The 22233-nt window shown below is 39.4% G+C and overlaps 1 protein-coding gene across 3 annotated transcripts in view; it reads left to right on the top strand.

Moving 5' to 3' along the window:
• The window catches only part of CEP85L (centrosomal protein 85 like), a 153014-nt gene that overhangs the window by 34508 nt on the left and 96273 nt on the right, over positions 1–22233 (top strand). Inside the window, exons 1-2 of one of the 3 annotated variants that reach the window (XM_026845654.1) lie at positions 6388–6667; positions 16403–16564. Coding sequence is in view for 2 of the 3 variants with exons in the window: in XM_026845651.1 (XP_026701452.1) it covers positions 7728–7782; positions 16403–16564 (217 nt within the window). In the remaining variant the exon portion in view is untranslated. Of the gene's footprint in view, positions 1–6387; positions 6668–7712; positions 7783–16402; positions 16565–22233 lie in introns of those variants that run through there. The other 2 variants (XM_026845651.1, XM_026845652.1) reach the window with 2 other exon arrangements.

Here is a 22233-nt window from a genome sequence, read left to right as displayed (position 1 = left end):
CCGGGGGGCTCAGTGTTTACTTAGCTGGACCTGGCAGCGGATGATAAAAGCTGAGCTTAACCTACATAATCCGTTTCCTTGTTTGGGGCTTTCGTTTTTTTTCTCTCCCTGTTTTGTTAGCGTACCCTTAGGCAGAGGCTGGAAGCGCGCTTCCCTTTATCCTTGTCGTTTTAAATTTAGACTGCAACAAATCGGTCGAGCTTTTTTTTTTTTTTTTTAAATTATTATTTTTTCCCACCTCTTTTCTGTCCTTGGATTAATTAGAGCCTAGTTCCGGCAGGTTGGCAGGGATACGTTGAAATTTTACGCTTGGAGTTAGGTTGTTACTGGGGAGACATCCTACCTGTAAGCAGCCGGCTAACTTTCAGCCGTAAAGGCTGTCAAAACTGGCAGAGGAAAATAGATGAATTGATTGCAGAGCCGTACCAGCATTGCTTTTGGACAGGTAAGACTAGGTGCCGACTCCTTTGGATGCCCTTGTCTTTGGATTTGAGAATATTACCAGCTATATCACCTGCTTTACTCTGGCAGAGTTCCTGCAAATATTTTGAGATATTTTGACTTACTGAAGTAATTGATCACTGTGAAGGTCTGTGGTTTGGCTCCGCCATTACAAGTGTTAGAATAATTTTTTGAACGATTGGAATTTTTTTTTTTTCCCCCCTTCAAAAGTTTGGGTTCAAGTTTTAATTTTGAGATTGCAAAATATGACTGCAGAATGTGTATACAGTTAGTTGACATTTTTAAACAATAGGATTGTTTTGCTTTCGACTGACAGGGTTTTTCTTGCAAATACAAGAGCTGCTAAGATGTCCTCAGCAGCTGCCTGAATCTCTACAAGTAGTCTAATGTTCAGTCCCTATAATGTGAAAGAAGACATTGTTCCTTTTTCCTGTACTATTATCAAGTTAGTTATTTCTGTAATACGTTTGCCTTGTTGAAGCGTTATGGGTTTTTTTGTTGCCCTTTTTTTTTTTTTAAATGCTTTCTGTAAAAGAATGCAGCTACGCTATCTTTGTGCTACAGCTTTCAAAAATACTGGATATTCTGAAATAGGTGCAGAGATTTCAGTTAATTTGATAGAAACTGCAGGAATTTAGGGTGTTTTATCTCTTGATTATTTGTGTTTGGGGCAGGAATATTAGAAGGGCATATCACAAGCGCACATTGACACTAACTTCAGACTGTTACAAAGATTGTTGGTGTTCATTTTTAATTTGTTTCAGCAGACTTTGGATTGTGCCATTTGTTACAGTGTCTTCACATTTTGTCTGTGGTCAAATAAGTGTTTTAGTACTGTGTTGAATTTGTCAGCAATTCCGATCAGTCAGTTGTTGGGTAAATGTTTTACTTCTGCCTATTTGACAGAACTATCTTTATGATTTCAGAATGAATTTTGTGTGTTACTTTTCTTCCCTTGCCTACCTCTTCTGCCCTTTAAATGCTCTGGGTTAATACGAAGTTCAAAATGTATGTTTATCTATAAGCTGTAGAAGTGTAAGGTAGCAAAACTTGTAGAAAAATCTCTAGTTTTAGATGATAATCTAATGGAGAGTTGTGGTTACTTAGAAAGCAAGTAGATAAAGGTTTCACCTTGAGAACTGATTTATGCATTGTGATTTCCAACATAGACTGATCAAGGAAGGGACTACTTACGTTGAAGGAGTCGAGAAGCTGTTTTGTGAGGTTTGTAATCCCTCTAAAGAAGAAGTTAATTAGATCCATGCAGATATTTTAATGAAGGGATGATGGCTACCAAGATCCTGTGCTATTACATTATTGCCAGGCTAGATTTTTTTTTTCTTTTGAGAAGGAAGCTGTCTATGGGAAAAGTATTTTGTCACGGAACAATAGCATCCTGCTAGGGAGCAGAAGTTTAAGCATTTATTTTTTCAAGCTTATGGAATTTTTCTTTTGCCAAAATACATTTAATTCTTTGATAGCAACTGCTTGCTGTGGATTCTGATTGTCTTTTAAATATTGGTGTGACAAAATTGCAGTTAATAACTTGTTAATTCTTGTTAAACTGTGTTTATTACTGAAAAGCATTCTATTTTGCTAGTTTAGTTATCTATGGGTATGGGTATTTAGAAAGCCTGTTTCTGTTAAATCTTATAGGTGCCTACTGAAGCATTCTGAAACAGATTTTCAGTGATAGATTCAAATTAATTCCAATTTTCTTAAAATGTAATGGGCAAGGATACTCTTGGTGACTATTTAATTTGTGGCCCCCAGTTTTATTCCCTCTTGTCATTTCCAAGTTGTTCTTGCTTTTCAATTCAATAAGAGTGCATTCTCTGAAAAAGATGTGCTGTCTTGTTTGCATGCCACTGAGATTTATTTTTTTTTTATAGCTAGGTGCTTCCTGTTTAACCAGCAGATTTAATGACAAAGTTTGTTGCCCATACAAAATAAATTCAGCTTCTTACAGTCTCGGTACCTGTCCTGAAAAATTCAGTGGCTATTTCTGTAATGTATATGATTGACTTAGTCTTTCAGTCTTCTTGATGCATTTAACAGTTCATGAAAACCTTGCAGCATAGTTTATACCTCTGTAAAGACAGCAGTTACCCACTATGCTTCAGGAATTTATACAGCAGCAGTGAAGGGTATACAGTATTTCAAGCCCTTTGCTTATTCATCTAGATCATCCTTTCAAATGAACAGTTGGCTAATAACTCTTTTTAAGACTATGAAAGTGTTCATCTAGATGTGTTGTTCCTCATTCAGTTAGGCTGTATGTGCCCAACAGATGCCTGTGGAAAGGGAAACAAACACACTTTAAAATGAAATCACAAGTATTTATTACTTTCAGCAAACTGTACCACCTCTAGTTGAGCTTCTCTCCACTAATATTACAAGTAGTTGACCACTACTGAAATTTGTCTGGAAATCTGGCTGTTTAGGTGACAAAGGTGAGAAGTGAAAACTAGAAGGTGTTCAAAAAGATGTGATTTGACACTCCCTAAAAATAGTAGCCTGCACCCCTCTGCTCCTAGAGCCCTGGCAATGTCATTTGTTTGTAAGGCAAATCCCAGAAGTCGCCTGTGTTCTTGTACTTAACCCTTGTTGGCAGTGAGTGTGACACATGGGTCTGAAAGGTTGTTTAGTGATGTCATATTCAAAGTGCCAGCAGCAATAAGGTCACAACACATTATAAGCCCCATAGGGTGCTGCCTCCTTTGGGTACCCATGGACTTCACAGGCAGCTTCACAACCAGTCAGGGTGGGGAGGATGGGGCCAACACACTCTTTTTCATCCTTTGGGATGGAGAGGGGACAGAAATCTGTGATTTCGTTTATGTAACAAGTTTTATTGTTCTACTGTAGGAGGTCTGCAGCCAGGGATGTGACAGCTCTTAGGGCATCTTGAGAAGGCAGGTTAATCTTTGCAGGCTAGGCAAGGTAATAAATGGTGAGATAGTGTTACCAAGGGTAGACTTCCAATTGTTTACTGGTTACAAGTGTGTGGATATGTATATGTATGTATATGGTGCACTGTAAAGATTGATCACCCAAGCTTAAAAATGTAACGTTCCAGTTGCAAGACTGGCTGCTAGAATGGCCTTTGCTGTCTTCCACAGATTGCAACGATGTGAAATGCCATTATGTGTTTGAGTGGTGGTGGACAGGAGATAGTTACTTCCCTTCAAAAGCAATCCCTTCTTTTTCACCCCTTCAGGTTATTCACTTTTATGGGCATAGTATCCACTCTTTTAGTATGTACAGAACATGAATGTCTTAACTGCTTAGCAAGAAAAGAGTCATAGATGTAACTGTGTATTATATTGTTGGTTTTAGGGGTTGGCAATTTTCTCATCTCCTCTGTGTTAACTGTATGTTAAATGTTTACTGACAATATAGACCTGCAGTTTCAGTAAGTTTGTGCTTTTAAAACTTTAATTAAAGGAAGAAGTAATGTTTAATGATTTTGAGAAGAATGCATTAATTTTAAATAGTTGTACAGAATAAGTATATAGTAAAAAGCAGACTGAGCTATCATGTCTGCACTGGGGGATGGTGGTGAAGGAAGCACTAGTTAAGAGCACCTGTAGTTTCTCCAAAGAATGCCTAGGATTTATGTCCACCAAATATTGCTTGTTACAGTTGCAAATTATCTAGGCTAAGATTTTAGTCAGGCATGTAATAGCTGTTAAAGAAGCCATGCGTTTCAGAATATGGAGAAGTTGCTAAATACAATAACAATTCATGGTGATAAGAATAGCTGAAAGCCTCCTATTCAAATAGTTTTTGCATGATCTGAGGTTGTAGCCAGAGGTGATCATCTGCCATTGTTGGAAGTGAAGCCTGTTTGTTGTAGACAGGTTAGTTAAGGAAGAGAGGGATAGTACTACACTTGTTCAATATTAACTGCTCTGCCTTCTTGTACTCTTTTGGATGTTACGTTTTTATCATGTAATTTGCCTGTGATTTAATTGTTGGAGAGTTAAACTAATTGTCAGTTCCCATGCTGGTTGTTCTTTGGCTGAGAAAGTGCTAACTTGGTTGTAGTTGTCAGTAAGTCTCTCAGATGCCCAAATGTGTCTTGGAATTGTACACGGACAACTAAACAGTCTCACTGTGATTGTGGTTACCTTTAAAACATGTTCAGCATATTTGCTATGTGATTCAAAAAGTGGCTTTCTTCCTGACTTGTGTGGTGGGTTAACCTTGGCTGGCTGCCAGATGCTCACCCAGCCACTGGTTCAGTAAGACAGGAGTGAAAATAGGATGGAAAAGCTTGTGAGTTGAGATGAAGACAGGAAGATTACATACCAGTTACCATCATGGCCAGAAGACGTGACCATGGGGGTCAATCCATGGTGACTTCTCTCCACACTCCTTCCTTCTCATTCTCTTCCCCTGCTCCAGCCTGGTCTCTATAGGGGCTGACAGGCAATCTCTGTTCAGGTGCCCAGAGCTCATGCTCCTCCTTCCCTCCTGCTCTGGCCTTGCAGGGGTGTTTCTCACGCTTTTTTTCCCCTCCGTCATTACTCCCAGGCAGTGTTTCACTCTTGCTTTCCCAGAGGTGCCACCATCTGGGCCGTGGGGCTCAGCCATGCCCTGCGGTGGGTGGGTTGGTTGGAGCCGGCTGGAACGGTCTGTGCCCATCATGGGGCAGCCCCGGCCGCTGCGCACAGAGGCCGCCCCACAGCCCCCTGCCAGCGCCAGGGCACCTGCACCTGGTAGAACTGAAGGAGGAAGCCATTATGTTTTGAGTATTTCTTCTGGTAGACCTGGAATAATACTATGTATAGCTCTGAAGTTTATTCCTGCCAACACTGAGGAAAGGTGCTGGAAGGTGTACTGAAGTGTAATAAGGTTCTGGTTTCTGTCTTAGGCTGCCACATGGGAGTTCCTTGCTGTCTAGGGCAAGTTGAGGAGGTTCTAAATGTGACACATGGGAGACTGCAGATCGGTTGCAGAGGCTCAGAAGTGGATGGCTGAAGAACAGGAGAACATGCCGCAGGGAGTAACTTGTGTAAATAGGCTTGCAAGTGTGCTTAGATTTGTGTTAATCCTGACTCATCATCCCTCATGTGCTCTGAAACTGCTGACCCCTGTGGAATCACTCCTGAGGATGCTAGCTTTCCCTGGGCATAGTTCTTTGCAGCATCTGGCTTGGTTGCCTGGTCTTGAACATCCTATTGATTGCACAGTTATGCTCAAGTGACCTATTTCTCTGCAACCAGCCATGCCGTAAGGGGCACTGCATCTTTCTGTCCTTATTCCCCAGGGATCTTTGCTGGTTTTCGATAATTGAATGGCCCCTCTGTAAAAGGAGGCATTAACACAAATAAAAGAAGGGCAACTGTTGAGAATTTTTTTCTTTCAAGTCCCTGAAACGTGGGAAGATATGACAGGTAAAGTCCTGCTTTTGCCTGGAGGGGTGTATGTGGGTGGATTGCAGGGCATGATTTCATTTTACACCTAAAATAATCTAATGGGGGTTTGCTCCCACACCTCTGGGTACCTCCGCTTGCGCATCCTTACTGCTTCCCATGTGCCTATTCTAGCGCTTGTTCAACCTTATGACAAGCTGATTTGGGGAACTGGACCAGGAGAATAATAAAGTTAAATAAGTACTGAGGGGGAGATTTGCAGTTGCCTGACCCCGGTGGGAGATATCACTGCCGGAAGCATCTACACTGATGTCAGTTGGGTGCAGAATACCTGGTGTCAAATCATCTGGCTCTTCGTTCAGCTGACCGATAGTGGAAAAATCTCCTAGCACAATCTTGCTTTGCCAGTGCTGATGACATCAGGAAGTATATAGTTAATCCTCAGATTTACCATAAAGGCCAAGGAAGATTAAGAGAGGATCAGGAAAAAGTGATGTTGATCCCATTGGACAGTAGCTTCCACCAGTTAGTGGACTTGCATACAGGTTGAAACGGGTCCAGAATAATGCATAGTGACTGGAGAGGTAGTAGGAGTCTATCTCAGCCTTGGTGAGGAAGGGCAGTGCAAGTAGTGTCAAGAAAAGGGTCATGCTGCCTCTTCACTGATTAAAATACCTGAAGTAGACTTAGCAGATACAAATAGAAAAGTAAATGATGCTTTTCAAACTTTCAACTTCCTAGTATGTTAAGAGACTGGTGGTGTAGGATTCTTACAAGAAACATTCTTGAATCATCCCGGAGTTGGATCTGAGATTCCTTATAAGGTATCCTTATGTTTTTAATGTCTGCTTTATTCCTTTTGTAGCATAGTTTCCAAATGGTGTGGAAAGCTGCAACTTTTTCAAATGTTTCAGAATAAATAAGACTTTGTTTTTCAAGTCTGTATTTCTTTAAAAGATGGTATCTTGTCTCCTGAATGCCTACTCTACAGCAAAGCTACTTATACCTTTTGGCAATTCTGAACCTTTGGAGATGTTCTTACAGTTGAGAATTAATGCTTTTTTGTAAAATTTCCATGACAAGCACTGATTAGAGGCCTAATGGTTCTGTGAGTAATAAAACAAAGTGGGAGTATAGTGACCCAGCTAAAAGCACTAAAACACATTGAAAATACCAATACTTAAAACTTTTACCACTTTTACTAGAGACTTTCTGGAAAACAAAGCTAACAGTTGCAATCTTAACCTCTTTCTGTTCACTTTGTCCAAAATACCAAACTGATTGAACAAGCAGCTTCTGTGTGGTTGGTAGAATTTTTGTAATATGAAGTTTTACATCAAAAATTACTGTAGTTGTGATGATGGAAACATGAGAAGTACTGGTTTTGACTGAAAGTATCTTAAGTAGGGTTGATGGTGTATACTGTGAAGGATTTTTTTTTTTCTAAAACTACTGCTCTTTCCTGTTAAATTCTATAGTATTGTCCTTGCTTGCATTGAATAGGCGAGTGGAAGGTGAAGCTAGCTTGAGGAAAAGTTGTGCCTTGTGACATGAGCATTGGAAGTTTTTAAGGAAAATCTCCTAATGCCTAAGTGAAGCCATAATTTTATCCCTTTATCCCAAATGTAACAATGTTTTACATGATGTGCATACTTCTGTTAGTATGCACTAAAACTGAAGGCTTGGTCTCTGGTATGTCCATATTAAAGTAGATCCTGTTGTGTGTATAATGCACATTAAACCTCTTTGACAAATGCTGGAAAAAAACATTGTTACAGTTGATCAAATGTTTCATTTTTTTTGTGTTTTTTTTTTCTCCGCCATTTATTTTAGCGTCAAGGATATCTTTAGGTCTGATATCTGATTACAAGCAGGACAGAAAATATGCTCTTTTTTCAAAAAAGTAAGATTGCTAGACTCCTGTATTTGATCCACTTTGGTAAGTGTGGGAACTGCTTAAAACCATTTAGGTTTTTTTTTGTTTTTTTTTTTATTCATTCTAGCAGCTGTGATTACTTCACTTTTCCCTATGCATAGAAGAGATTGAATTAACCCTTTAAACAGAAAGGGGAAGAATAAGGGTAATTCTGTAAGAAAAATGTTGGCATAACAAATAATTTGGAGAAAAACTTAACCTGATCATGGTTTTGAATACAGGTAAAGTTAAGCTGCAAAAAGGACTGAAACACAGATGATAGTCTGTGATGATTAACTGCTTTTTGGTAAGAGAAGGATTCAGCTGGTCATCTACAAACGTACAGCTTTTTAACAGACTCTAGGAACTGACTCCATGTCCTGAGGGCTTGCTGTTTGAAGTTTATATTAACTTCAAGCATAACTTAATGTGTTTATTTTCCTCGACGTCCCCCTCTTCATATTGTAAATGATAAACTTTCCAAGTTTAAAAGGTAGTTTTCTCCTCTGCAGTTACTCTGTAGAAGTGAATGGAAACTAAGGATATGTTTTTGTGTTCCTATGGGGTGAATAGTGCATTGAGTCCAAAGACAAAGAGGGAAGCCAGCATAGCAGGCATGAGGTAATATATGTAGTCTGTGTGCCAATTGTGAAATAAGAAACATCTGCAGTTTGTATTTTGAAGTTCTGTTTTATGCAAATGCTCTATCTGGAAGTGGAAAACTCACAGGAGTGCCATCAACAATTGGACTGAATTCCTGGTCTTGCTCCTGTCAGTGATGAAAGCAAACCTCTTTTCCTGACAGGGGTAGGAATTTCATCAGTGGGTTGATATTTGACTACATCTAAATGCTGTCTGTATAAAAATTATAAAGTGTGTTACGAATTTGAATTCTTGTTTTTTGTAGTTTCCAGAATAGAAATCTGGGAGGCTGAGTCCATTATTACATACTGTGTCAGTCTAAGGATTTCGCTACCTTTTTAGCTAGCGCAGTGCTGTGTGGAACACGGCTTTATGCTAGTTGAACAGATTTTGTCCTCCATGGTGAAGCCAGTAGAGATTTTTGCCTGTCTTGCTCCAATTTAGAATCTGCCTTCATGTGCAATTTGGCAGTAGGGATAAGCCTAGTTACTAGCTAGTTACTGCTAGGCATCAGAATTGTGCCTGTACCTTCCCACTCACTCTTTGGCACTGCTTCTAGTCTGACCCCTTGCTGAGTCAGTTTAGGAAAGCAGATTAGCAGATAACCTTTTGTGTAAGTGGGGACAGTTTGTTTCTGAACCACTTTCTGTGGGGTCTGGGTGACAGGGCTTATGCTGGGGAAGTGACAGCGAATGTGTGGCTGGGAAAGGTGACCAGCCTTTGCAGAGCAGCTGACCATTAGATCTGATTAGCTCTAATGTCAAACAGTATTCTCAGCAAAAACCCATTTTAGCTAGCAGCATAAGCTAGCCAGCTGGACCCTTCGTTGGAAAGAGAGCTGGACACGTCTTACATTGTATGGACTAAGTGTATGGGGTTGATAGAGAGTGAGCTACCTGATTATGTCTTTAACTGCCATGGCAAGATTCTCTAAAGCTCATCTGTCAAATTGACATTTTTATTTTTCTTATTTCCCTTTCTTCTAGAGTTCCCATTCTTTCTTCTAGATTACATATTTTCCTGCACAAGCAGCCTTGTAACTTGTTGTTAAAAAGACAGAAAATTTGTAACTTGTGAAAGGTCACACTGAAATACTGTTTTATATAGTAGACAAAGGTTTCATAGCTATAATTATCTATGATGAGAAATTGTACATTTAGGCATTTCTTGGGGGGGGGGAAATGGTTTAACTTTTATTAAGGAATTCCAGAGACAAAAGAAGCTGGAGGTTTAGTGACACAATCTACTTAAAGTTTAGTTCTCTTAAGAAATTGGAACACAAGTTTATATTCCTTAAAATATGACCCTTGTCAGGTTGGTTCTTCTAATTGATACTGCCAATTGAGTGTATGTTTACTCTGAGGATTGTATTTTGAGGATTTTTTTTCTTTGAGTTTCTCCCTTATACTTTCATTTTTCTCCTCTACTATTTTACCACGTTTTTCTCTCTAGTAAGTGAATTCTTTTGCACATGAATAGTACAGAGGACAGGCATGGGCCTTTGTATGCCAGGCTGTATGTTATCAGGCTGTACAAATAAAAATGCTGGTAAAAAGGTCTCTCCCTCAATATTCTTCTGCTTAAACTCATGCATTCCTGTTTTTCTTTCCCTGCTTCCCTCTATATCTGTACATTTTTATCTTTCTTCATACTTAGGATTGCTCTAATCAGTTTCCAACTGAAAAACTGGGAGAACTTAAACAGTTTGCAGGCTCTGTCAAGAAAGCACACTAGTAAAGGATATGAATCCTCAGAATGAATCATACTTCAGCTATCTGACGTTGTAAAATGCTTTTGAGAAACTGAAATATAAATATTCAGTAGTTAGAGTTGTCATTTCATCCCACTTTCCCCTGTGTCTTTTTGCACTTAGATTAAGTTGGATCATCCACCTACTCTCAGCTGCATGCATGTGAGAGGAGGGACTAGGACCTTCTGGTACTCAGTGCGTGGCCAGCTGGTAGAGTTGTGAGCTACCATCACCTCCAGAGTGTTTGTAATAAGGGTCCTGAAACTGTCTTCTGGCTACTTTCCTTGAAAGCTTTAGAAACCCTCTTACTAGTGTACTGCTCTTCTCAGAAGACAAGAGGTTGGATTGTAGACCTGGAACTTATTTTCAACATTTGTATTATTAAAAGTTGCAATTTGTTTTGAAGAAGGATCCTAGAGATGAAATGCACCTAGTAAATACTTGTCTCGGTGTCAGGGTTAGGATGCCAGTTTTTTAACATTATTTTCCGGGTATTTATTTGTCCATATAACTTTTCTTTTTGCCTGTATCTGCAAGGATCATTTACATTCCTGGTTCTTTTTATTGTGGCAGGATATCAGATTGAATTAATCCAGTTCAGCTTTTGTTTCACCTTTGATTGAAGGAGGCTGCTGTTGCCCCATTCTATCAGCTGACGGTCAGCTTTTTTTTTTTTTAAAAGCTATATAAATATGTTCAAGTATGACATCTGTTCTCATGTCTACTTTTTGGAAAGGGTGTTTTTGCATTTTAAGTTCCTCTGCCTCCATTTCCTTTTCTCACTATTTGTGTCATTTTTCCAGCACTTGAAAAAAAGAGCCTATTTATTGGCAAAGAATTGTTGTGCACGAAACATGCACCAAAGGGAGGTTTTCTTTAATCTTTCAGCAGTAATGGTGTTGCAGCTATGATGAGTAAACTTAAACATTTTTCAGCTGAAGTAACTTGATTCCTACAATACGGCAAACAGTTCACTGAGAGACCATTTGTGGGTTGGTTTGTAGACTTTGCCTTTTGAAGAGATGTGTGGTTACTCAGCCTGATGGGCCAGGGCAAGAGTGCAGAAGAGAGACTGCAAACCCTTGAAGAATTCATTGAGAAGAGGGGGTGGGGAGGAGAAGTTGCAACTGGGGTAGGTTCAGCAATGTCAGGGGTTTGTATGAATAAGCATGGAGAAACTGGATTGAAAGCGGGTTGATTTATCTCAAAATACTACTGTATGATCTTCTAGCATAATTAGTAGGGTATTGGGTAAAGTTGTTGATGGTCAGGGTGAACAAATAACTGACAGTGTGTTTGAGCTGACTAGCTGACTCCTTTCCCATGAAAGAGCTTTAGGCAGGCTTCAGGGCCATCGTGGCATGAAATACTGTTGTACAGCCTGGTCACATCTGTGATGACTAGAATGAGCTTTGCGTAGTTGTTAGTTTTGATAATACTGTAGTGAGATGTCCCCTTCGGAATTTTTTGACTGTATAAATTTATACTGGCTGTCACAGGTGATTCACTTCTAGTCACAAACTATGTCGAAGTCATGGTGGGGAATAGAGAAATCAGTATCGTTAAGTTAGGACCTATCTGCTGTGAAACTCAGTCAAGTCTAGCTGTTGTTTTTCATGAAGCATCTAGGTGAAATAACAGTATCATAGCTGTCACAAAATAGTATTTTCTATATTCAAACATGTTAGAGGTATTTTAGGAACCAAATATAAAGACGGTGGTGTTATTATTTTGTATATGTAGATCATACGAGATCTGTGCATGCCACTGAAATTAGGAGTGGTAATGATCCAGAATTAACTTGGTGCCTTCCTGCCAGCAGTAGCTGACATGGTTCTGTAATACACAGAAAAAGATACATGTTTTTGTGGAGTGAGATTTCAACAACTGTTCTGTTCTAATAAATAATCTACTTCCTGCGCTTTATAAACTTAGGTAACTGATCTGTTTTAAATGCCTAGGCTGGAAACACAGCACTATGCCAGTATGTTTAACTGGCCAAATTCAAGGACGCAGTCAACTGCTTGTATAAACAAGGCTCCCTTTGAGATTTGTTTGGGATCTTGGATGTGTTTTACTTGTCATGTTTGTCTTTGGAAATCACAACCAGGTATGTTGACTCTACTTTTCTTTCTCTTCTATTAAATGCTGTGAAAGGTAGATTTTCCTGACCCAGTAAGGAGTGATTGTAGGCAGATGGTAATACACAGTTTAGCACCACAAATATCTATTAGAAATTTTTGTTGCCTTTCTTGCCCCAGTCTGTATCTTGGGCAGATGGACACTAGTTGTTGATTGGCAGGTTTGAGATTAGAGCAGCAGGGTAAAGCAGGTGTGCTAGCTGAGCAGCATGAGGACTCCTGTGTATCTTCCCCCCCTCTTACGCTTGGTTCTTTTAGTGTCGGCTGTTTGCTGCATGAAAGATCATGTATTTACGAAGAGCTGTTGAAAAAGAGATGGGGAACATAAAACAGGGTGCATAGCGATTGGTGATTCTGGGGACTTGGCTTGTAAGGTCAGTTTCAAATAATGAAACTGATAAATGAATTCTTAAATACTGGCTTGGACTAATGACATCTATAAGGTCTTATTTTATGGGTTGTGTTTCCTTATTGCAACTTGGGTAATTATCTTCCCTGAGCCATGGGGAGGAGGCCTGCTCTCTGGCACTTTGAATTGGATGCACATGACTTACTGCTGAGACTTAATTACTGAGTCAATTTCTACTATCTTGTTGCTTTTATTTGGCCATTTATGGAAGCAACTTCAATTAGCTTTGAAAAGCTCCTTTTCATGTGGACAGTCTGTTTTTGTAACTGCCTTCTGTTGTGCAGAATCATTGTTAAGTCAGCAAGGTAAAACAATGATGCAGACATGCCATGAAACATTAAAAAACGTAGACTCCTGGAATATGTTATTAGCTGTCTTTTTTTTTTAAAAAATGCAGCACATTTAATGTCAGGACTTCTGTGGGAGGCAAAGAGAAAGCATTTCTCGAAGTGATCTCATGCAACCATGTTCTGTTGGCACATCTAGAATAGGTTAGAAAGCACATACTCTTTACCTAGTTAAATTCTAAACCAATTCTCTTTCTTGGGACATATGCCTTTTAAATGCAGAGGCTGCTCCTGAACTGTAGGAGCCCAGTGAGTGAGGAAGAAGACTGTTCCACCCCATGCCAGCCCCCGTCCATGCCTCTGTGTACAGGGTGGCTGTAAGGGAAGGCACGATGCTAGTGACAGCACCGTGGCGCTCTCCTGCTGCGTGCAGCCAGCTGTGCATTACAAGGGGTAGCAAGAGGGAGTGCCTGAGTGGAGAGATCCTTCTGGAGCCCAGATCACCGTGCAGAGAGACTGGAGTGTGTCCTTGGAGAGCCAGATGGGATCTGGCAGGCCTGTGCTGAGCCAGAGCTAGTAAACTCTACTGGCCTCATGCTGATTTGTGTGTAGCTATGGATGTGTACCAGCGCTTACCTCTTCAGGCCTGCCAGGTCAAGAATCAGGCTTCATCAATTAACTCAGAAATGCTGAACTGCCCCCAGGTGCAAAGGTGCTTCACAGAGTGTTGCATTAATGCTGTGTTGTGCCAGCAAGTCCTCCTGGACCTGTGCTTCAGCAGCATACTTGGGGCTTGGTGTGTCCTCAAGCTGTGTGCGTGTAGGTGTAAAATTGAGAATAGATGATAGTAGGATGTTTTGTGATGCTTTTTATTTCCTCAGCCTGTAGTACCTACAGAGATCCCTCTGGCGATGACTGCCCCCTCTAGTAAGTTACCCTTTTTGTCGAGTCTAGTTGCACTGTATTGTTGCGTCTTTTGGGATTAATTGCAACAGTATTTTTGGAACACGAGTCTGATGAGACAATAGGGGAACCTTCTTTGCAGGAGAGTGGTTAAATGCTGGAATAGGCTGCCCAGAGAGGTTGTGGAATCTGTGTTGCTGGAGGCGTTCAAGACACAGCTGGTCTGGGGGGTGGGGGGGCTGTATATGGATGGTTATAGGTACTTGAACATTTGTCTAATGAAGAAATCTAAAGAGTTTGAGACTTAATGCTACCACTACTGCACATTAAATCACCAGTGTTATCTGCTGCATTTCTCTTAAAACTTGTTTAATGTCATAAAAGCTGAAATGTCACCAAAGAGTTGTATTGTGGAGAACAACATAAATGGTAAATGAAACTAAATTTATCTTCTATAAACGTATTTTAAATGTCTCCTTAATCAGAACTGTCTCTGGCTTAATTAGCTCAGGCTCCCATAAGTCAACTTTACTCTTGCTGGAATAGCTAGATACAGCTTGAGAAGTATGAAGTGGAACTCTTGTGGAAACTAGACCTATTTAGAGGGAGGGATGGAAAAATTACTGTTCCCAAAGCAGCCAGAGTGTGCAGTGAAAAATGTGCTGGATGGTAGGAGAGGGAGAAATGTCCCAGTTTCTCACTAGCTGTATGCAAAACTATCACATTTCAGTATGTTAGATGATGACACAGAGAGGGTGGTATGCTGAATGACACCTGGAGTGGTATTTGCTTAGGATCTTGGCTGGAACCTCCTTACAGGGTGTGACTGGTGAGCCATGGCTGTCTCATTCATGTTTGGCTCCTCTGATCTTCTGATCTTCTGTTCTGCTGCCTCACCCTTGCACTTGAAAGCTAGTCAATGGAATAATTAAGAGATAAGAGACTTTTGGGGAGGAAAAGCAAAAAGGAAGAGAAGGAAATGTGTTGCACAAGGTATGGCTAAAATAAAATGAAGGGAAAGGAGAATTGAGTGATTCTGGACTGTTAGAAAAGATAGGAAAATGTGTTAAAGAGAAGAAGGGGCGGTAACCTCAAAGGAGAATGAAGTTGAGACAAATGAGATGGACGGGCATATCTATGACCTCCAAGAACCTACTGACAGAGAGTAGACTGTATTAGATGCCATTTTAGAGTTAACTAGTGCATACAGAAAGGAAGCCTGTACTGTATTCCTCAATTTGCAAGTGACTTGGTGAGCAGCTGTTATCACTTTGACTAGCAGATCTATATGCTATATGGGGAATATACATGAATTCATGTGTATGTGGGGTAGGTTATACACACATGTATTCATTTTTACATCCTTTTCTAAAATATTTAATTTACTGGGAAACAAGTACAGCTGGAAATAGCAATGATCTGCAGATGTCTTTGCAGAGGCAAATTACAACTTTGGATGGACACTGCTGAAAATGTTTAAATGACCTAAAAATAACCGTATGTAGCATAAGAGACATTGTATGTGAACTGATACTTCATGAGTCATTTCCTGCTGAAAGTGTTATGCAAAGCTAACTGCTAGAGGGGGTGTTTGTATGTGATTATATATAAAATCAAGACCAGGCCATGTTTTTTTTCCCGAGGATCTTTATGTGGCTCTGCTGCTTTGGAGTGTGAACATGATGATCAGTATTTTGCCTGTAAACAATGCACAGGTTTAGATATTGACTATTGGAAATTGTAATGGTCTCTAGGGTTGTACTCTGTGGTGTATTTTTCCCTTGAGACTGACTATAAAGTAGGCCAGATATTCTCAAAAATTCCTTGAACAGAGAAACTGTTTGCTGCACTGAATTGTGCTTTAAAATTTAATATTTTAATGATTATTTAAATAAATTAAAATAACCAAAATAAACCTAGATGGATAAATGATAAATGTCTTACAAAGACAGCTTGTGTCTGCCTAGTACGTGCCTGCTTGAGCTGGTAGTGTATCTTTTGATAACTGAAAACCAGTGATAAGAGTGAAACATAATTACTTTAGATATCAGTGTTAACAATTTAATTGCTGGCTTTATCACCTAGGTCATGTGCTTTACACACAGTTGGAAATGACTGTATTTCACTGGCCAAATCTTTAACTGGTTTCTGTCATAAAATTCGTTTGTGTCTCTGATTCTATTTAAACGCTTGCAAGGCAAAATTCTGCTGTGAGTTGAGAATCACTTTTAGAATAGGAGTTGTATAATAAATGTCTTGTTAAAGTTAGTGCCAGAACAGGTTAAGGGTCATGTTTTTAAATAATAAAAATGTATGTACCGGAAGTTTTTGGAAAGTTTCCACCTAAAAAAAGGATTTCAGTAAAAAACAAAAGCCCCCCAAACATTGGCACAGAGTCTGGCTCAAACCTGAACTGTGAAATATAGGCTTCAGTTTTCATCTTGACCGGTATTTTGTTGTTGACTTCTGTACTGTATCTGTAATGACAGACTTCTGGCTTCCTTCTTTATAGGCTCAGATTATTCCTCAGTGGGATGGTTACCTGGTACTGAATCCCTGTGGCAGTCCACAACCATTTCATCAAGCAGTCAAAGCAATCCTGTCAGAAGACACAGTATAGCTTCCGACAGCGGGGACACTGGGATTGGTACCTCCTGTTCTGATAGTGTGGAAGGTGAGTTGACACTGTTAAGTTTTGGATGTTTCTAAGAGAAATGATCCAAAATGTTTTAAAGGTATGTTTCCCAAAATAACAGTACTTTTCCAAAGCTGTTGAGTGCATGCAGTTCTTTGTTTTGCTGTCTGGACCAAGTAATTGTTTTGGTGAGGTTTAATGAATTTACTTCTGCATGAGTTGTGTGCGTTAACTTGAATCCCTGCCACAAAGCTTGGTACTTGTGTTAGATCTTTTGATAATTGCAGCAGGAAGTGCCAGATTTATACAGGGAAGTAATATCCCCTACTACAGTACTTGATAAACAGGTGGTAAAAGCAGAGAAACATTTGACGCAGTTGATGAGAGGACAATGCTTTCTGCTATTTAATGTGTGTGTCATCAAAGAAAGCTTACTCATTGGGAGGAATATGGGGTGTATTATCTTTTCTTTCTTCTGTGGAAAATAAGTTTACAATTTATTGCATGGCATTTGACACATAGTCAAAGATCTTTAAGGAGAATCAACAGTATCTAAAGATAGTTTGGACTAAATTGTGATTTCTCAAAGTTGATCTTATCAGGGAGGGGTTCAGACTCTAAGGTAGTAGCATCTCCCTAACACTGGCACCCTCTGTATGGAATGTGTCACTGGAATTAAGCCTGAGTGGGAGTGAGACTAGGCAGTAATAAGGCTTGAGGTTTTCTTCTTGCACAGACTTACTTCCCAGTAAGATTTTTCAAGACTAAGGTACAACAGGACTGTGATATAATTTTCTCTACCACCTTCCTATGCCTGGTAGATTTTTCAAAAAGGGTAGCTGAAATGAGGAAGAACAGGAAGAATTAGTAGAAATGACGTAAGGAATGCTGAATCAGTGTAAGAGCCAGAAATCTACAGGGGAGATTGAGCATTCCTGAGGAGAAGTCTGAATGCCTCGGAGTTAAGTCTGTCAGGCCTCTTTGCACACAAGGAAGGAAATCCTTTCCACCCTCTTCCTGTTGCATCTGTCAGTTAGAAAGGAACTCCATAGGAGAGTCCCCATAGCTTGCTTTCTGGTTACTTTCATTTCTAAACCTGTATTAGCTTTGGCAAAGTAAAGGTTTTGCTCAAATACTCAAATTCTTGGGTGTTAACCTGGAATAGTAATGGTTATTAAGGCTGAAGCCTTACTGCTTTTTCTTTGCTTTTTCTTTTTTAAGAAGATGTAAGGGGAATAAAGTGCTTTCGTGGTGTGTATATATACAGATTTACAATCAGATTCACCCAAGTATTGCACAATAGTATTTTAAGATGCAGCATTTGAATTAAAAACATGCTCTCCCCTCCCCCCATTTGAGGGCTTCCCCATTTGAGGTGTGGGAGGAAGGAGAGGAAATGAAACAGCACCTCCTCATCAGATGTTCTCCTGGCTAAAGAGGAGAACAGAGCAACTGTTCTTGGGGGCAGGGTAGAGGGATGGCACCCTGATACAATGGCAAGTTTGTTAGGCATGTTATCAGTTAACTAATAACTCTGTCCTTTTGCCTGCTTTTAGTAGATCTCTGCTAAAAGCTGCTTTTGAGGTTTCTCTAAAATAAAGAGGGGGAAAGTTGCACCAATAGACAGTTCATGAAGTTTGCACCTCTGGCAATGCTTGACAATGTATACTTAATGTTACTGATTTCCTGCCACCTTGTTTGAAAAACTTGCAGTAGCTGGAAAAAAAATGTTACAGAAAAAAAGGGGGGAAACCTAAATGTAAAATGAAAATTAATGGGAAGAGTATATGACAGGTTTAGAAATTGAATGTATGTTTTTAGTGGAAAGTGCTGTTGCTTATGATATCTTGTTGTCTGCATCTGTCAAGCTGCTCCCTCCCCGCATCTATGCAAAGAAAAGAGTATCATTGTGATCTGTGGGGACTGCCAGGCCAGACTAGTAATTGCAGACTTGATGCTGGCCATCTGCTCTCAGTGTGGTGCTTGGAAGAAGCCCTTGGGGATTTTTCAGAGGAAAATTTCTTTCACAAGTCAGCAGATCATTACAATTTTTAACAATGCTCAGAGAAGGAAATGTGGCCTTGCCACAGAATTAACATTAACATCTGCTTTAATTTTGGAAGTTGCAGGTGAATTCAGTTGTACAGATGTATAGTTACTAGTAAATATGCTGGTGCAGATAATGGAGCTCAGATGCATTTAAAATCTGTGTTTACTGATTTTCCTTGCATCTTAAATGTTCCTTCAAATTCATCTTCTTATTTGTACTTCAATTCAGGAGCACTCATTCTTTCTGAAAGTGTGAGGTTTAAAGAATAGTGCCAAGTAGCTCTTGTGTTTGGCTCAAACCTATATGCTTTAGAGGTGAGATGGGTTTTGACAAAGAGGAAGAGAAATCTTTCATATTAAAATGTATTCTGTTGGTTGTCTGTATATTATGTTGTGCAAAGGTAGGAAAATCGGGAAGTGAAAAATTAGTGGAGTTTCACTGTTGAAGTTGAGCAATGTTGATGTGCACTGGGGGAATCTGTGGAGAGAAATTTAGAAACCGTAAATGTGGAGCTATTAGTTTGGGTAGAATAGGTCTAAAATTTTTAATTTGGAGTGCTGTTAATTTAAGGATAAAAAAGCATTTTATCTCTGTGTAAACTACAGTTAACATGGTTGGTGAGTTTGTTTCTTTCCTGTCAGTAAGTGGTTCTGGATTCAGATCAGGTTTTGAGCGAGATAAAAGTAATTATTGTATTGTGTATGGAGGAGGAGGAAAAGATTTTGATACGGTCTTTTCCTGATTCTTTTTTCTTTTTAAACTTAACTCTACTTGTAACTCAACTCCATTATTGCTGTTTTTAACTTACTCTGTACAAGTCTGACTGAATAGTTTACTCTCAGGCATTTATTTGCAGCTAAGTCTTCAGAAAAATTTCATATTCTCTGTTAAGAAATATGGTGGAAGTGAAATGTAGAGCCCTATGAAACTGTCGAAAAGTTCCTGAATTTCTGGTAGAGTAGGAGATTGTGTTCAGGATGAATTGTGTGGAAGAAAACGTTTTAGTTGGTGGCCCACAGCTGATCAACTATCAGCAAAGACTATCTGAATGGTCTTGTTCTTCAGTGAGTTTTCCTTCTCACTGGCAACTCTGAAATTGGCAGGTGTAACATTTGTGGCTTATGCTTATAGGGACAAAAGATAGCTCCCAACACCAAACAGTTAACAGCTATGCTATGTGTAGGTCTTTAGATTTAGATTGTCTCTTAAACTTCAGAATTTGACCAAAAAGGTGGTTGTTACTATTTCAGAACTGAAGATAAAAGAGGAAACAAGGTTAAGGGGAGATGGGTGTCAAAAAAAAAACCCCTCTCTTGTAATGAAAAAGTGCAGGTATAAAGTTCTGAAAACTTTCAGTTACAGGATCTTGTGTCTTTTATCTTTGTGCAACTCAGAAGTCTTTCAAATGGAAGCAGATTGTGGTAAACTTCTAAATTATGACTTCTCAGATTTACTGTCTACATTAAATGTGTGGTCTAGATTAAGGTGCTTCACTTACAATTTACAGTATCTATCAGGAAAAAGGCATTGAGATACTTGTATGGAAATACGCAACGCATTCATGAAGCACAGTGTTTCTATTCTCCTTTATACGTCTGGTTTTTAATAATCATTGTGACACCTGTGCCAGTCATCCATTGATCTCTCTTTCAGTACCCTTTGCATAAGAAGCATGAAGTCTGTATTTTAAGTGGTTTTGAGACTGTGTTTATTTGGGTTACCTAATTAGAGAATCAGGATCTTATCAGAAATTAAATGGGCTGCAACCCCAGCAGGACTTTTTCCCCTGTGCATGTTCTGAATTTTGCCTTTTGGACACAAGATGTAAGAACTATATACTGATGTGACAAGACACAGGGCCCACGTGGCTCTTCCAGGCTAAAATGTTTTCCTCCATCAGATAAGCTTGCTGTGCAGTGGAAAGTTCCTTATAAAGCAGATCTTTTCCCCTTACTATTAAATATGATCCGTGATTTATCATTTCTGGTTGCAAATTAATAGGCATGAAAATTCATAGAATGTTTTTTTCCTGAAAGAGAGAGATTGGATGCAGAGGATGAATTACTACTTTCATACTGGGGAGTTGCATTCTGCTCGTAACTTTTTTTAAAAAAACTTTTAAAATATCTCTTCCCCCCGTTCCCCAGTAGAAATGTTGATTTAAGATGGATGGGTAATTGTGTGTCTTTTCATATAGAAGTCTGAATAAGCATCATCTGATCACAATTTAAAACACTGTTCCATAGCCGTATATAGAGGTTGACTTTGGGAGAGGAGTTCAGAAGTGATGGGTCAGGGTCTATGGTGGACTGGATGCAGCATGTTTGATACATTGTCACTGCATTTTGTGTAGATGACTTCCCTGGAATGCTTAACTGATAGAATAGGAACTTGTTTCAATGTTATGAGACCCAGAGGAGTCTCTTGTCTCTCATTTTGAACTGAATATGTTAACTTTAATGGCCTAAAAAAATCTAATTAGTTCAATTTAATTGGAGCATTTCTTGATACGCCTGGGAACAAGATCCAGCCAGCTCCAAAGATACGTGATCTTGCTATTCCAAGCACTGCTTTTCCAGAAGGTCCCAAGCATGGTATTCTAACACTCTTCTTTTTTTTTTTTTTTTTTTCCTTCAGCAAAAAGAAACAAGGTGAATAAATAAAGCTATTAAATATAGTGAAAAGCATAATTGAATTTCAGGAGACAAAATCTAATTATAAGTATCTGCGGGGGGTGTGTGTATGTTCTTTTGTTTAGTTTGCCACACTGCTAAGGATAATGGGGTTGAGAATGTGTACAGTTCAAATAGTAGTTTGCGCTATCAGTTTTGATGTCAAGAAGGTGTGATAGCATCAAGATCCTATATCTTGAGAGCTGGCAGTGTACTTTGTGCTTGTTGTCTACTGTGTTCTGTAAGTTTGGAAGATGATGGGTTTTCAGAGAAGTCCCTGAACTTGATCAAGTTGAGGTTAATCTCTGTGCCTTTGGATCCTGGCAAGTACTGGCATAAGTTTGGCAAAGTAGCTTGATTATTTGGAGGATAGAAAATAATTATGTTCGAGGCATTCTTCCTTGTTTTTTCCTTCCTCCCTGCTTGCCAAGTCTCATGTTGTGAAGCAGTGTCTTGCCCTCTGAGTCAGCCTTATTGTGTTACTTGGATATTATCTATCCTGACAATCAGAAATGTGCACTTCACTTAAGCCTGTATTAGACTCCGTTTCTTGTAGAAGAGGTACTGTCATCCCTTGGTAGAATTAAGTGTCTGTATCTGAGGGGAATAAATATTAATGCTCAGAGCTTGACTGTTTATTTCCTGGGTTCTTTTGGTAGGATCTGAACAAAACTTAAACATGGGTTATTTCAGAATTCTAGTACTCTATTTCCAGGACTTAATGGATAGGAAAAAAATGATGCTAATAAATTTCCACTAAAATAGGACATGAATAAGTTGCTTCAAATGACAGTAACGTGCTTCCTGCATTGAACCTGTATACTTTGAATTGGAAGTTGGCTGGAACTAAAGGCACTCACTAGTTCCACATGTGAATGTTCTGCAGAGAGAAATAGATGCTGCTTTAACTTCATACTTAGCCTTTTGTGATAGTTTCTCCATAGAAACAAACTCACAGTATGCACATGCTCAGTTTGCTTTACAAA

This window comes from Athene cunicularia (genome assembly GCF_003259725.1).
Source record: "Athene cunicularia isolate RWA chromosome 3 unlocalized genomic scaffold, athCun1 chr3_part1, whole genome shotgun sequence".
In the NCBI taxonomy this organism is placed as follows: Eukaryota; Metazoa; Chordata; class Aves; order Strigiformes; family Strigidae; genus Athene; species Athene cunicularia.
Note: the sequence above shows the minus strand (reverse complement) of the source record. Positions and strands in the feature narration are given on the sequence as shown.